The sequence below is a fragment of the Anas acuta genome, chromosome 2 (genome assembly GCF_963932015.1).
Source record: "Anas acuta chromosome 2, bAnaAcu1.1, whole genome shotgun sequence".
NCBI lineage: Eukaryota > Metazoa > Chordata > Aves > Anseriformes > Anatidae > Anas > Anas acuta.
This window is the reverse complement of record NC_088980.1, coordinates 157,237,166-157,253,991: the sequence shown is the minus strand read 5'-3', so window position 1 is coordinate 157,253,991 and position 16,826 is coordinate 157,237,166. Positions and strand designations below refer to the sequence as shown.

At 53.7% G+C, this 16,826-nt stretch overlaps 2 protein-coding genes across 12 annotated transcripts in view; both read right to left on the bottom strand.

Moving 5' to 3' along the window:
• ARHGAP39 (Rho GTPase activating protein 39) overlaps window positions 1-8,450 on the bottom strand; it is an 82,248-nt gene extending 73,798 nt beyond the window's left edge. For 10 of the 11 annotated variants that reach the window (XM_068672807.1, XM_068672809.1, XM_068672806.1 and 7 more), the window contains exon 1: window positions 8,228-8,450. In XM_068672807.1, coding sequence (XP_068528908.1) covers window positions 8,228-8,238 — 11 coding nt within the window. In that variant the 5' untranslated portion in view covers window positions 8,239-8,450. The remainder of the gene's footprint in view (window positions 1-8,227) is intronic. The other variant, XM_068672814.1, reaches the window with a different exon arrangement.
• A 4,637-nt stretch (window positions 8,451-13,087) lies between these two features.
• On the bottom strand, window positions 13,088-13,402 carry LOC137851602 (feather keratin 1-like). Its single transcript, XM_068672849.1, has one exon. The coding sequence runs from the start codon at window positions 13,400-13,402 to the stop codon at window positions 13,088-13,090; it is 315 nt and encodes a 104-aa protein (XP_068528950.1).
• Window positions 13,403-16,826: the final 3,424 nt, after the last annotated feature.

The window sequence follows — 16,826 nt, the reverse complement described above, 5'->3', positions numbered from 1 at the left end:
GATACAACCCACGGCTCCCAGATCGGGAGCAGAGGCTGCCGACGTCGAGGAGCAGCAGGCAACAGAGGGTTTTGCTGCCCAACCTGTTCCTCCTGCACACCGAGCTCGGTTTCTGCCCGGGGTTCGTCTTAGAGGCTGGTTGGGGCATCATCTTCGCAGGAGACAACACGGAGGGGGTGGAGATGGCAAAACAAGCCCTGGTTCCTCTGATCTCATCCCCACCAGACCTCCTGAGCACCAATTCGTGCTCTGCTGGAGGTAACGAGCAGCCAGCCCTGTTCCCAGGATTGATTTTTCACCCTCCACTACAGGAACGTCCTTTTGGACATGGAGACAACTCAAGCGGAGCTGCTCTCACTCGGAACCTCAATTTGGGAGCCCAGCCCACGGTGGTGAAAAGGAGCAGCAGAAGCGATGCAGAGATGCAAGGACTTGCCCCCAAGCCCTTCATTTTTAAGAAACGACAGCAATCGAGTTGTTGAATCTCTAGAATGAACAAATTTTGGCGAGGGCAAGCGCTGCACCTCCTCAACGCAGGAGGCTCCAAAACCCTGCTCCTCCAGGCCCCATTCCTGCTTCTGCCTGCGACAACCAACCCACCCCCCGTCCCCACGCCTCCCTTCCCGCTGAAGGAGAAAAGTGCATTGTTTAGGCGAGCTCCAGTTTGACAGAAAAATAATTACTGCAGAGGCACTTGTCAGGGTTTGAAGTTCTCGGCACATTTCTTACCTTGAACAAAAACCTCGAGAGCTTCCTGCTTTAGAAAAAAAAAGAAGTCTAAGAGAAAATGTACAAAGTTCTTCTCTAAAATGCTGTTTTTTAAATTTATTTTGTAAAATCAGGGCAGGGGGATTTTCTGAACACCCCCCCACACCCTCCTTTCCCCATATCTGACCCACGGCGCCGAGCGGCGCCGACGGCTCAAGGTGACGTCGAGGAGACGTTAGCAATGCAGAAGAAGCGGGAGAGGGAAGAGAAAGGGCTCCTAAATGAGAGCGGTGTTGCTGTATTCATTTGCAATTTTCCCTTGCAGCTTTGCAGCAGGGCTGCTGGGAGCTTTGACAGATTCAACAGCGTCTCTTGAAAGCGGCGCAGAAGGTGAAAGCGGGGATCTGAAAGCTCTCTGCAGCGCCGGGGGGGGTAACGCGAGTCCTTCCCGACCGAGGTGCATAGGAAGCTCTTGGTTTTCTCTCCGTGGCTCAATGTCACCAAGCTGCACTCCATCTGGACCAGGCCCAGCACCAGCACTCACATTATCCACCCAGAAGACCCCAAATTAGCGTGACCCTCTGCCCCAGCAAGGATCCGGAGCTTCCCAAATCCAGCAGCCCAGCGCCTTGCCACCGGCGCTCATTCAACCTGACCACCACGATTTTCAGGCTGGGGGTACACTAAGACGTGACTGCCCTCCTTTCCCAGAGCAGGAGGAGCTAGGTTGGAGGCCAAATGGGTGAAAAGAAGGGATTTTAGGAAGCAGGGAGGCAGAGGAAGCGCTGCCCTTTGGAACAAACACCGAGATGCATTGCCACGAAGGAAAAAGGCGAAAAACCCACTCAGATCTCAGCCTCCATCCTTCCTCAGAAGGGAAAATCGTGCTGAGCGCATGCTCCTTTGGTCTTCAGCTTCCAGGTACCCCTGGGAGAGGGTTCCCAGAAGCACGGGGCAGCTCCCAAAACCTGCTTTTTTTTGGGGGGGGGGAGGAAGTGCAGGAAAACCACACGCGTCGCCCAGAGCCTGCCACTCCGGGCGGAGACGCACGCGCCCAGCATCCCTCAACTAACAGTGATTTTCTGCCTGGTGCTTTCTCTAATTCTTCCCAAATGTTCCTGACCACACTCAGCGCTGCCGGAGTCACAGGCGTTTGTGTTTGGTTTTGCTTTCTTCCCTTTTTTTTTTTTTTTTTTTTTTCCTCTCTGTTTTAATTAAGCCCTTAGCAACTGCAGTGCACCAAGCGCACGGAGAAGGCTCCGCGCTTCCTCCAGTCCCCGCCGGGGAGAGGCCAGGGATTCGCAGATGCTCACATTAGATTAGGAGGCAAAGAAGCTTACGAAGCAGAACTCAACGGCACCTAGACGTCCACCAACAGGACTCAGAAAGGCACCGAAGAGATAGCTCAATTACTAACAAAACCGATGATACCTCCGTGCGCCCACCGGAGCCTCGCGTGCGCGCGCTCAGTGGCTGCTTGGCCGGCTTGGGGTGTGCTCCTCGACGTGAGTAATTTAACAGATGGACACCCAAAAAAAGCCAGCAGGCTGAGAGGAAGCGAGCTGGGCTGTCCAAGCAGCAGCATCTTCCCTTTTTTTCAAGTCCACGGCGGCATCCGAGCGCGCTGCCAAGGACAGCGCGGTGCCGATGCGGAGACCACGAGCCCTTTGTAGCCTCCGGAGGATTTCGGCTTTGGGAGACTTTTTGTCTAAAGATCCCAGACAAAACCACGGCTTGACTCCGGGCACCTAAATCCCCTCGCTTCCCGAACGCACCGCGTTGTCTGTCCGTCCTCCTCCATCATGGAAACTGCCGTCGATAAGCGCTGCTTGCGCTTCTCTGCCTAATGCAATCATCTCTCCCGGCCGCCTGCGAAAGTGCTCTGAGGCTCGCGAGGAGCGCCACGGAAAGATCAATAAAATCATAATACCACCCCCCCGATCCACCGAGTAAGTAACGTTTCTAGATGGCAAAAAAAAAAAAAAAAGCTTGGATTTCCAAACACGTCGCCGGTGGAAGGCATTTACATTCAAGCGGAGAGAGGGAGATCAATAAAAACGCAACGAGGCAGCCAGAGAAATGCCATCACCTCGGGAAGGGGCAGGCCAGGAGCACAAATGGAGCGGCCGGGCTGGCATCGCTCTGCCCCTCGGCACCGTGCCGCGTGCCCTGGTGGTGAAGGGGATGATGACTGCATGGCCAAGACCAATTTCAGCCCTTAAATGAGGTCCCAGGACCCAGCATCGCTGCTCTGCACCACCTCGGACACGTCGTGGTCTCTCCCTTTCCATCTGTAGAATGGGCGCAGCGTCCAAGCATTTTTATGCACATTGTACCCATATAATTCGGTGCAGAACATCCCCATCCTCAGCATTACAACGAGGTCAGAAACACCGAGCTGTGGTATGAAATACTCCACTTTTACCCCATGCTTGATGAGGTTTTTACTCTTAATTAACAGCCCCAGCCCTACACGCAGCGCTAACAGGGGACCAAAGCCACCTGAGGGTAGGCACCAAGCGATGCGATGATGCCCCCGGCACTCTTCCCTCCACGCCACTCACCCCGATGACCCCCCAATTCCCTGCTTTCACCCTCCATAAGGTTTTCTTTCACCCTCCATAAGGGTTTTTTTCTTCAGGCTCAACCGTTAACCAGAAGTCAAGCAGCTCAGCTCCCCACCAGCACCATCGCTCCCAACCAACGCTCGATCCAGGAACGAAACCTTCCAGGATCGCAGCGCCTGTAAAACACAATCAGCAAAGCCTTCTCCCCCTGACAGTCCATTTCAGGCCTCATTTGCCGGGAGTTTTATGAGATGTTAATCAACAATCAGAAAATTCCACATCTTTCACCGCGGGAATAGCGGCGTCCGCGCCCTAAATCGCGCTGCTGGGTTACGACGCGGCGCATTAATGCCCGTTTGCGTCTCCTTCGTGGTTATTATTTAAAAATACTTGATTTTTTTTTTTCTACCCCCATTTTCAAGTGCCAACCAGAGCGATGTACTCGGCTCCCTAAGAACTGGGTGTCCAAGAAGAGCACCTCTTATAGGGCTGCTTGTGGGAACGCTTAAAGGGCAGGAGCAGTCAGAGGAGGAAAACGAGTGCCAGCACCGGACCCAGTGAGGCCAGGGAAGCAGAATTATAAAATATTCCCGAGCTGGAAGGAACCCACAAGGATCATCAAGTCCAACCCCTGGCTCCCCCAAAAATTCAGACCCAATGGGTCTACCCCAAAAATTCAGACCATATGACGACGTGTCCCCGCTTTGCCTTGATTATGAGGTGACCGACCCCATCAGGGAGCGGTGTTTTCTCTGCTCCTCCTTTTTCTGTTCAAAAAGCCTTTTTTTAATTTATTTTTTTTTGCTCCCACAGACCTGGCCAGCTTCATCTCTAATTGGGATTTAGCATCACAAATTTTCTCCCTACAAAGGCAAACAGCATCCCCGTAGTCCTTCCACGCTGCTCGACCCTCCTTCCAGCAGCCCTACACTTTCATTTCATGCCCAAACTCCAAGAGATGATCCCCGAACAGCCAAGCTCAACCTTCAGCCCCACCTTGACTTGTGATATTTTGGAATTGCCTGATCCTGTGCTTTTTAGGAGGCAGTGCTCAAAGACTGACCAGCACCGATGGACGCCTACAAAAACGGTTTATTAGGGGACCCTACTACCGAGTGCCCTGAGCATCCTGCAGTCTTCTCTCCCCATATCCAGGTTTTCCTCCTGTCACCGAAAATTTTAAACTCAACCACGTATGGTCGCAATGACCAAAATGGCCAACAATTAAAATTCTACCCTAGAGCACTTGGTACTCCCAGGAAGTTTCCAAAAGGGGGTCCCGACCCTGATCAGACAATGCGGCTCCTTCACGGCTCGCCAGGAGCTGGTAAAGTGAGAAAAGCAGCTTTGGGGGTTTTGGGAACGCTTGGAGGATCGAGAACCGGCTCAAAGGGCACGGCGCCGATGCTATCCGGCGAGCGCTCCGCTTCTTCCCCTCGAAGCACCCGGAGCACGTTTATCCCTCGCTTGCTTCTTGGCAACTGGGATGAAAAATAGCCAGGCTGGATTTGGGGAAGAGAAGAGGAAGTATTACGGCCGAGATGTTTCCGAGGAGAGGCAGAGGATGAGGAGGAAAGGTCTAGGCTCAATGCGTTATCTAGAGCATGTAAGGAAATAATCACTGAAGCAAAAACGCAGGGGGGAAGAGCGCGGCTGCTGGAGACAGGAACAAGAAATAACTTTTAAAAAAACACACTGCAGGGAAGAGGGCATTGTAATTATCTTAATCAGCAGCCCAAACGAAGCTCTGGCTGATATTTATTGTCTGGGGCAGCCCCGTTCTCATCACCCTGCCATAAAAACGCGTGGGTTGGGCGCTGCCGTGCGGCGACGATACCATGGCCAAGCCTAAAAACCCTGCACCCGACGATTTCTCCTCCACCCACGGAGCCAGGCCCCTCTGCCATGCTCCCAGTGGATTTTGGGGATTTTCAGCCCTGTTTTGTGCAGGAATTTTCCTCCTGGAAGCAGCCCGGTGGCTGCAGCCTTCTGTTGCGCTTCGTGGTTTCGCCTCGGTTTGCGGGTTCTCAGCCGGAGGTTGCCGGGTGGTTTTCTTCTGCTTTTTTTTTTATTTTTAAAAAAATAATCATGTCTATTCACAAGTGGCTAGAGGTGAACTGCTGAAACTCTCGCCTTCCAGAAGAGGAACCAAACAACGTGAGTCTTTGGGCTTCATACCAAACCCACCCGGAAAAACCCGCCCTGGATCACTACCTAAAGGAATTAACTTTGTGGGGTTCCTCAAGAGCACGGGTTGAGACGATCCCTTCCCAGGAATCAGAATAAAACAAAATAAATCGGAATAAAAACCAGCCTTTTTTAATTTTTTTAAATCAACACCGCCCGTATCACCTCTGCTTTTAGGGTGCCCGGTTCGTTAGGGCGCACAGACACATCGCGGCTCGTTAAAGCCACCCAAAATCGCGCCCGGCACCGCTGTCACCTTCAGCAGCTGCCCAGGGCTCGCCAGAAAAACCATTTCACGGCTGAAACCAGCACAGAAAAGCAGCTCCTGCCCCAATAACAGCAGAAAAAGCAGACAAAAAAACCCTAAACCAACCCCAAACCAGCCACCGACCGCCACAGGCGTCGGGAAGACCCTTGGCGCAACGGGGGCACGGTTTGGGCAGCCCCCACCGCTCCGAGCTGCCGCTTCCGAGAGCCTGGGGCACTTTTGCTTCTCTTTATTAGGAGTTAATGACCTAATTTCAGGCAAGGGAGAGCATTTTCAGGAGTCGCAAGCAGCCTCGAACCCCGTTGGCAATAAATTGTGGGAATTCGGCCGCCCCTCGGTATCGCCACGTGAACGTCGCCAGGACGAGCGAGGTCGCTCCCTCCCCTCTTCCCATCCAAGGAAGATCAAGGGCCACTCCAGTCCCTCAAGTCGCTGGGGTTAGCACGAAGGAGGAATTTAGACCCAAAAAGGGTCCGGGTAGCGGGGACGGATGGGGATTTTAGGATCCAGGACACCCCGAGGGCGCACGAGGCACCGGGGTTCGCCGTTGACCGCGGGTTCGCCGTTGACCGAAGGAAGGTAACGCCAGCGGGTGAAGGCGAGGCGATGCGTGGCTCCTGGCTTCCGAAACGAGCTCGGAGAGCAGCGGGAGGAGTGGAAGAAGCAGCAGAAGGAGCAGGAGCAGGAGCAGCAGCAGAAGCGAGCACGGTTGGAGCCAACACCCCAAGTCGTCCCCGGCACCGCGCCGGAGCCGGATCCCTCCAAGCACCGCATCCTCCGATCCCTCCCGACCACCAGATCCCCCCCAAACCTCTAAATCTCCCCCCAAAACCTCCAGATCTCCCCCCAAAACCTCCAGATCTCCCCCCAAAACCTCCAGATCCACCCCCCCGGGCACCTCCAGCGAGGTCTGAGCGCGTTGGCCCAAGGAACGGGCTGCGCATCGCCGCGCGGCCGCAGCGGGATCGGGGCTGGGCACGGCCACACCTCGCTCGCTACCGGCCACCTGCTGCTTTCGGGGGGGGGCTGACAAAAAGCTCCCCAAATTTTGTGATTTTTTTTACGTAGATATTTATCGTTTTCACATCATCCAGCTCCCCCCCCCCCCCCCTTTTCAAAAGCCCACCCGGCTGCCCGGCGCGCGGCGGCTGCGGGTTTCTCCGTAGAGGTCACCCGAGGGTTGAGGGGAAGCCGCGATCACCGAGGAAAATTTAAGAAAAAACAATAAAATATATGAAAAAAATGATGAAAAAAATAAAATCCCGCAGGTTTCGCAGCCCGGGGAACGGAGGGGAAGGGGAAGCAGCAGAGCAGCGCAGAGAAGGGAGGGGAATTAAAAAAAATAAATAAAATAATAAAAAAAATCCACGATCCGCCGCGCACGAGAAAATAAATACCCCCCCTCGAGCCCCCCCCGGCCCTGATGCAGCCCCCTCGGCTCAGCCCCGTATCCGTGCACCCCCCCCCCCCCAAAATTCCCCCCTATGGGCACCCCCTGGCCGTGCCACACCTTGCACCGCCGCAAAAATCCTCCCCCAGCTGCAGCCCACGGGGAGCCCCCCCCATAGCACCCCCCCCCCAAAAAAAAGCAGCCTCTCCCCCCAAAAAAAACCCTATAGGGAGATGTGGGGGGGGGGGTAAGGCAATCCCATAGCCCCTATAGGGTGGCATGGGGTGGGATCCAACCCCCCCCCATAATTAAAGGGGGGGGTGGGAATCCAGCCCCCCCCCAAGGGAATAAAGGTGTGGGGGGGGGGGTTGGGGGGTCCCACCCCCCAAATTAGGGGCAGGGCATGGGGTGAATCCAACCCCCCCCCATGACCTCTATGGGGAGGGGGGATGGAGAGACCCCCCCCCTCAACCCCATATAGAGGGGGTGAATCTTCCCCCCTCCCCCCCAAAAAAAACCACATATATGGAGCAGGGAGGGGGGATGCAGCCCCCCAAATGTGGGGGGGGGGCATAGCCCCCATATAGGGCATAGAAATGGGGGGGCTGCAGCCCCCCAAGCAGCAGGGTGGGGTCAGGATCCGCCCCCCCCCCCCCCATTTTGCCAACGCCCCCCTGGAAAAATCAGGGTGGGGTTGGGAGCCCCCCCCCCAACCCTATAGACCCCAAAATGATGGGGGGGGGGGGGCAGGGTTGGGACCCCCCCCCATAGACCCCAAAAATGGGGGGGGCTACCAATGAAACTATGAACGCACCCCCCAAAACACACAGAAACCCCCCAAAAAATAAAAGGGTGTCCCCTGCATGCATCCAGACCCCCCCCCAAAAAATGGGGGGGGGTTCACCCACCCTCCCCCCAAATTTGGGGGGGGGCAAGACCCCCCAAAAAGGGGGGGTCCCCCCAATGGATATATGGGGGGGGGTGGGGGATAAAAGGGGAGCCAGATCCCACCTCGGGGACACCGAGGGGGGGGTCAGGGCCCCTTTTTATCCCCCCTCCCCAAATTTCAGCCCCCCCCCCCCCCCCCATCGCGATGCCGGCTCTCACCTCTCCGCCATGTTCCCGGCGGCCCTACCGCCCGCCGGCGGCGCCGGCCCCGCTCCCGGTGCAAATTCCCATGGCTCATGGACCTTTATTTCACCCAATTTCCCCCCCAACCATCAAAAAAATAAATTAATCCCCCCCCACCCCCCCCACCGCCGCCACGCGCGCCGGAGCGCGCGCGCGCGGACCCCTCTCCCCCCACAGCCGCCGCCGCCGCCCGCCTCCGCCCGACTGAGGCCGACGCTCGCGCCCCGGCCCCTCCGCGTCCCCCCGTCACCACCGACAACGGCGCCGCAGCCAATAGGAAGCGGCCAAGGGGGCGTGGTCATGGCCACAAGCCCCGCCCACCACGCCCCGCCCCCCTTCGGCTCCGCCCCCCCCCCCGAGGGAAGGCCGCGGGGGGTTCTGGGAGTTGTAGTTCAAGGGGGGAAAAGGGGGATGAGGGTCACGTGGAAGGGGGTTTTTGGGGAGGAATGGCGCGATTCGGGCTCTGCAGAAGTGGGCTCGCCCTCGGTAGCCCCAGCAATGAATTGCTCACGTCTGAGCCAAATTTGGCCTCTTTTAGGTTAAAAAGTGCACGCATGCACACCGTACAGTGCACAAAGTGCATGCACGTGAGCACATGGGTACACCTGGCGTGCACACTGTGCACGTATGGTGCATACATGTGCACATACAGCACACACACGTGTGTATTTACACACACATACACGCTGCACGGTCACATGCTGCACACAGCACACGTGCACACACATGCACATACGTGCACACTGCATATAAGTGTGCATGCACACATCTGTAGGACTATATACATGTTGCACACAGTGCACACACATGCACATGTGTGCATACCACATATAAGTGTGCATAAACACACCCGTAGGTCTATATGCGTGTTGCATGCATTGCATACACGTGCACATATGTGCACACCGCATATAAGTGTGCATACACACACCCGTAGGGCTCTATGCACGTTGCATGCATTGCACACACATGCACATATGTGCACACCGCATATAAGCGTGCATACACACACCCATAGGGGTATATGCACATTGCACGCAGTGCACACGCATGCACATGTGTGCACATTGTACTTACATACCCATAGGACACTGCACACAGTGCACACACACATGCACATGTGTGCACACTGCATGTAAGTGTGCATATACACACCCATAGGGGTATATACACATTGCATGCAGTGCACACACATGCACATGCGTGCACACCACATATAAGTGTGCATATACACACCCATAGGGCTATATACACATTGCATGCAGTGCACACACATGCACATATGTGCACACAACATATAAGTGTGCATACACACACCCATAGGGCTATATGCATGTTGCATGCAGTGCACACACATGCACATATGTGCACACCGCATATAAGTGTGCATACACACACCTGTAGGACTATGTACACATTGTATGCAGTGCACACATGCACATTGCACGAGGTTCACACATGCATGTGTGCACATTGCACATGCTGACTCATAGGACACTGCACACAGTGCGCACACATGCACCTATGCACACACCACATGCAAGTGTGCACGTACACACCAATAGGTCTATACACTTGTTGCACACAGCGCACACACATGCACGCTGTACACATGTGTGCACATGCACGCCCGTAGCACTATATACACCTCTCCCCCAGCGTGCACACTGCACCTCTGTGCACGTTGCACATGCGTGTGCACACCCACAGGGCTGTGTACCCGTTGCACACACATGCACACCACGCATCCCTGTATATACACACGTGCACATGCAGTGTGCAACGTTGCACACATCTATGCACTGCCTGCTGCACACACGCATGCACACGTGCACTTGCACATGCAAAAGCACAAAGCCAGGGCCCCAGAGCGCCCACAGGGTGCCCCCCATGCCCCACAGCCCCCCCCGACCTCCATCCACATCCATGGCAGGGGGCAGCTTTTGACCCCTTCAAAACGTACTCAGGAATTAATTAAAAAAATGCAGAATTTGGAGAAGCAGCAGCTCGTTTCTTTCAGTTCATTGGCAGCGGCCGGCACCAAACCACCAAAAACAAAAAAAAAAAAAAAAGAGGTTTCCAGCCCGAATCTAAATCCCGACTTGTGAATTTGAAGGAATTTGGCCAAAATCACTTAGGGTCATTCTTCCCGTTTAGGGTCATTCCTCCCATTTAGGGTCATTCCCACTTAGGGTGATTCCTCCCATTTAGGATCATTCTTCCCGTTTAGGGTCATTCCTCCCATTTAGGGTCATTCTTCCCGTTTAGGGTCATTCCTCCCATTTAGGACCATTCTTCCCATTTAGGGTCATTCCTCCCATTTAGGGTCATTCTTCCCATTTAGGGTCATTCCTCCCATTTAGGGTCATTCTTCCCATTTAGGGTCATTCCTCCCATTTAGGATCATTCCTCCCATTTAGGGTCATTCTTACCATTTAGGATCATTCCCACTTAGGGTGATTCCTCCCATTTAGGATAATTCCTCCCATTTAGGGTCATTCTTCCCGTTTAGGGTCATTCCTCCCATTTAGGGTGATTCCTCCCATTTAGGACCATTCCCCCCATTCTAGGCCCACAAAGCCAACCAAGACCTTTTTTACCTCCAACCTTTTGGAGACGAAGGTGGAAAGCAGCCCCCTGACCCCCACCCCAAACCCCGGGGACATCAGGGCAGAGCCCGGCAGGCCAGGGATGTCCCCTTCACCCCTCGCTGCCGTGCATTAATTGCAGCATGCGAACAGCCCCAAGGAGAACCGCATTGATCGGGGACCCGGTGACGTGAAAGCACGCGTCCCCAGTTAACCCAGTCGCTCATCCCAGTGCAAGTTGGTCTGCTCCACTGTGCTCTGCAGGGGACAGGGGATGTGTCCCCAATCCGGGGGTGACCCCAGCTCCAGGATGCCACGGTGCCTGTTTTTGTTTTTTGGGTGTTTTTTGGGTCCTATTGTGTAACCTTCTGGGTTAGCCGAGTCATTCGTCCATGCTCGCAGCTTTTTATCCATTTTTATTTTGCAGATTGATTTTGCCAGGATATTTCGTGGCTCCGGATGCTGGAGTTTTGCCACCCGAGGACACGGTCACTTGCACGTTTTAACCCAGCGGAAACGTGAAAATCTGGACCCAGTTCGGTGCTTAATTTTAAAGTTTTCCCGTAATTACTTAAATAACGCATTTTTAGCCCCTGCAGTGTCACTTAAACACGATCAAACCCACTTCAGCTGCCCAGGGAACGACGGCTCCTCGAATTCTACTTACAAAAAAAGCCTTTTTCATTTTCCATAAAGAAAAAAAGGAACAGATGCATCCGTGCATCCCTAGGGCTTGCGGGTGGAGCTCTGAGCAGCACGAGGCATAGCAAGCAAGCAGCCTCACTGAGGATCCCGAAATCCAACCTCATGCGGAGGGACCCCTGGAGGAACGTCCCTTGGGGTGGCCAAAGCAGTGGGGTCCCGTGGGTCCACGGGCTCCACCATGCCTCTGTCCGCCCTTGGGCTCCTTGTCATGGGAGGGAAATTTTTGCATTTTTTTAGCCGTGCCCACTGGACAGAGCACCGGCGATGGGTTTAGAAGATCAGAGCCCACTCTCGAGCCAAGACCCCATTCCCGTGGTGTTTTTGGAGCAAACAGCGGAGAACAAACTTGAAGAAAATTGTTCTGTCTTGGAAACCTTGTGATGAATGCAGGATGCCAGCATCCCAGGCCCATGAATACCTGCTGTCCCTGTTGCCATGGAAACAGAAGACTTATTATGTTTTAATATTTTTTAAGCTATATAAAGACTTGAAACGTCTCTCAAACCCCCAATGATTAAACAAGAGAAGCAATGAAAAAAAAAAATAAAAAAATAAGTGCACCTTTCCATCAAGGTACATTTCCAAAAGCCACAGCGGCATCAACTCCCTCTTCCCAGCCCCAGCCCAGTTAAATTTATCATGTGGTGTCAAAATGTTCTGCGGGCACCGGGAGAGGGATGCTTTAGGATCAGCCAAAGGCTACGGGGACATGCAGATGGGGGCATGTTGTTGAAGGCAAGCACAGGGACACTTTTCTCCACGTCTAACGCATCCCATGGGATGGCAGCTTCCACATGAGGAGGGTTCAGAATGCCCAAGGGCAACAGGCTGTGGAGAAAACAGCACGATGCTCGATTCCTTGTGGCATCACTGCTACTGCCAATTCATTATCTGCTGAGAGGCCCATCATGTCTTTCCATTTTAGTAACAAGGAGATAAGTAAGAGCATCATCCAAATGCTTCCTGAACACCAACAGGCTTGGGCAATGATCACCTCTGAGCCCTGCTTTTTTTCTTCTTTTTTTTTTTTTCTTCTTTGGTGAAGTTGGAAGAGCGTTGGGAGAAGAAAGGAAGAGGAGGCATCTGAGGATATGGGATGCAGATTGACTTTATTGAGGAAAACATGAAACAGAGGGAGCTTCAAGGTGCACATTCTGAGATTCCTGGATGGTGACCACCAGCCTATGTCCCTTGCGTAGAGCAGATTTTCCCAGAGCCCCAAGGTCTCCCTACCCCGTGGTAGGAGCAGCCCCAGAAGGTTTCCCAAGGGATTGTGCTAGTGAGCAAGGCATTGCAGCAGAGAGTAGTGGCCGTAGGTGGGGGTCCTATGGAAAGGAGAAAGAGGAAGAAAGAAGGAGGTATGTTGGCCATGTTTCCTGACAGCATGGGATGGCCCCTTCCTTCCTTGCTGGCTTTCTTGTGCCATGGAATGAGCTACAGCTGGTGAGCCCATGTGCCATGAGCAGCACAGAGGAGCATCCTCAGCCTGAGAGCTGGCGGGCACGGTGTTGGAGGCTGCTGTCAGCGGTGTTGGCATGGGTCCTTAGCAGGGGTAGCAGGCTCTTCCGCCAGAGATGCAGCCCAGGCCTCCCAAGCCTCCCAGGCCAAAGCCTCCGAAGCCGCCTCCAGAGATGGGCACTCCCTGGGAGCTGAGGTTGCTGCCCACGGCAGCTGATGCGGAGGATCCAACGGCGGTGTTCTGGGGGAAGGAGCTGAGGATGGGTCCTGGCAGGGTGACCAGCACGGTCGGAGGCTGGATGACGACGCGGGAGTCCTCGCACTGCCTGACACAGGGCTCGTTGCAGCTGTTAGCCAGCGGGGTGGGTCCGCAGGGGCGGCAGATGTCGAAGCAGGACATGTCTGTGTTGTGGAGGGTGCCTGGAAGAGAGGGTGTTGGGAAGGCGGAGGGTGTTAGGGGTGTGTGGAGCGGTGGTGGGGAAGGCCAAGGGAGTGGGGAGGCCTGGGATGTTATGAGAGCATGGTAGTGGGGAGGTGGAAGGACTGCTGAGGGTGGGGGCAGAGGGCATATGGAGAGATGGGCCCAGTGGAGTGGTTGAAGAAAGGGATTGGGGTTCACTCACCTTGTTGGTCGCAGGGGAGAAGACGTCAGGAGGAGTGTGTGAGGATGCAAGGCACAGGGCTGGCTTTTATGCTGGTCCTTGAGTGCCCGCGGGGCGAGAGAGCTTTTGCACATGACAGCATTTGGGGTGAGCTGCTCTGAAATGTCAAAGCCTGGCAAGTAATGAGGTGAGGTGTGGTGTCCTTCCCACAACTTGACCTTTTCATTTCCTCCTTTTGAGGACATGGTGTTAGATCCTGGTGGCACCTTCAAAGTGAGAGTATTAGAGGCCGTGGCTTTTCTCTGAAAGGTGCATGGGAGGGCAGGTAGATGATGTGGCCAAGGGCTGGTTGAGGTGCAGTGTCATGAGTGAGGTCTTTGCGTGGCATTCATGTGGTGTGGCCCAGCCACACTGGGCTTTGTGGCTGTGAACAAGTCATTGCAGTGGAGAGCACTGGCCATGGAAGCAGGTTCTGTGAAAAGAAGGAATGAGAGGTGAGTAGGTCCTACACTGGCCTTGTTTCCTGACACCATGTGCTGCCTCTCTTTCCTCCAAAACCATAGCCACCAGAGAACACAAGGCTTGATGCTCTGCTTGATGGGATTTCTCGGGCTGGGTGGTGAAGTCCTTGTGGTCTGCAACTCAAAGGTTGTGTGATATCAAAGCCTTCCACTTCTTAGCCAAGGTGACCGGTTTGCAGGCTGCCTGACAGGTGAGTAGTGCACGTTGCTGAGGAAGATGGAGAATCTGTTCCACTGGATGTACTGAAGTGTACAGGACCTCTAATGTTGCACCCACAAATGCTGAGAGTGCTGGCCTCACCAGAGCCAAGTACAGGGGGATAATCACTTCCCTAGCCCTGCTGGCCACACTGCTTCTTATACAAGCCAGGATGCTGTTGGCCTTCTTGGCTGACTGAGCTCACTGCTGGCTCAGTGGAAGGAGTGTGGTGTTGGAGAGATACAGATTGTCTTCCATATACAGAAGAAATATTATAGAGTCCTAATGAGAAGGGACCAAGTTCTTAAAGTGTGTGCAAACCACGTTATCGCCAAAGAAATGATTTTAGTACCCTCTGATACATAAAACAATGCTTTAGTTTGGATGGCCACGGATTATGCTGATGGTGAAGTAAAAGCAGAACAACTTGTCAGATTTTAAAGTCAAGAAATGGGTAATTCTTTCAAGAAGAGATGTGAAAAATGCCAGCAAAACGTGTCAGAACTACAGAAGGGACAAGGGCAGGCTTTAATGCTGGTCAGCAAATACCTGCAGGGTGAGAGAGACTTTGCACATGACAGCATTTGGCATGAGTTACACTTACATGCCACAATCCCTCAAATAATGAGGTGGGGTGTGATCTCCCCACAATGTTCTGCCTCCATTTCTTCCTGTTGAGGATGTTGGAAGTGGCGGAACATTTCAAGTGAGAGTATTAAAGACCGAAGGATAGCTTTTGAAGGTTCATGTAGGGGTGGATAGATGTTGCATTCAAGACATGGGAGAGGTGCATTGTTGTCCATGAGGTCATGGTTTGGCACTCAGAAGGTGTGGTCGTTGGCTTTTTTGTGAGGAGGAGGCCCCCCTTGTTGGCATCCCCAGTATGTTGGCCAGTGATTCTCAGGTATGCTGGGTGTGATGCACTACCACTTGCATCACATTCACTCCCTCCGTGCCTTCATCCCAACTCACCAGCCTGCGTTTAGCCCTTGTCTTTCCCATTGGGTGTGCTTCATTGGTGGCATGGTGGCAATCGTGCATGTAGTGGCTGTTTTTTCTGGGAGCAAGCGGGCTCCCCGTGTTGTCCCTGGGGCCGCAGTCCAAAGAGGCAGAGAAGAGGTGTTTGCATAGCAGGGTGTTGTAGTCACGGGCCTGTCTCAGGGCTGACAAGACTAAGTGCATTGGGAGCCCTGCCATGCTTCCCAAAGGGTTGTGTTGGCACCTCCATTGAGCTCCCTTTTCTGTGGCCAGCATGTTGACAGCAAGGGCTTTGGCCTAATGCAGTTTGGTGGGAATCCCTTGGGCTGTCTGTTGAGGCCTGGGAGAGGCTGTGCGATTTGTGAGGGGCAGGGACAGACATGTGGGAGTGTCCAGAAGGTCTGGGCCCAAAGCACTGGGGTGTTCTTTAAGTTGAATTTCAAAGAGGAACACAATTTCTGTGCATGGTTTTCAGTGTTGACACATACACTGTGTACGTTTCAGAGGGGAGCTGGAGGTGTGCATGCTGCTTGTGGCTGTGCACCTGAGGCCCCAGTGGTCGTGGTTGCATTCTGAGGTGTGGGGAATGGCAAGTGCAGCCCCTGATCTGCCAAGGTGACAGTTTTGAAGGGTTTCCCACTGCAGCTTGTTGACGAAGATGCTGGGGAGTCTGTGTGGCTGTTTATGCAGGAGTACATGGGACCCAACGAGCTACACCTGTAAATGCTGAATGTCCCAGGTGATATATTCGCAAGATCACTTCCAGTTTCCTTTGAAAGGTCATGGTGACTGGGAGAGGTTCCTGAAAGCTGGAAGAGACTCATCCCATTCTTCTGTTCAAGAGCAGATGAAGGAGGAATTTCTGGGAAACTGCAGCCTGCTCAGCCTGATATCAGCCTCTGGGAAGGTTCTGAGGAAATCCTCCCTGAATGTATTCTCAAGTACGGAAAAATGATGGAGAGTAGTCAGCATGGATTTATAGAGAGCATATCCCATGTGTGCCTACACAGCATCTTCTACCTAGAAGTGACTGACGGCCTACCTATATGTAGGACTCTATGATAGTGTTTGTTGTGAAGGTGGAGGATCAGAGAGGCACAAACAACATTGATTATTGGTTCGGCGCTATGCAGCAGCAGGTCCCTTTGTAGATGGCTGAAACAGGCCCTTATCAAACGTGGGGCAGCTGCTGGATTCTTCTCACAGAGGCCACCTCTGCAGTCCCCACTACCAAAAACCTTGCAATGTAAAAACAGTACAATAGGGGCAGTGTTGTACTTTTCGACCTGATCTTGAACTGTGTACTTTTACAGGGTGAGGTAGGAATCATCATAGAGTCATAGAGTGTCTCAAATTGGAAGGAACTTTAAGAATCATCTTACTCCAGCCTTCTGCCGTAGGAAGGGTGTCACCCACGAGACCACGTTGGCTACGGCCCCGTCCACGCTGGCCTTGAACTCTTCCAGGGATGGGGCATTCAAAGTCTTGTCTTGACAACCTGTTCCAGTGCCTTACCACCCTCAC

Coding starts and splice junctions, on each gene's coding strand:
- LOC137851602 (XM_068672849.1), bottom strand. CDS start 13,402: ATGTCCTGCTTCGACATCTGCCGCCCCTGCGGACCCACCCCGCTGGCT.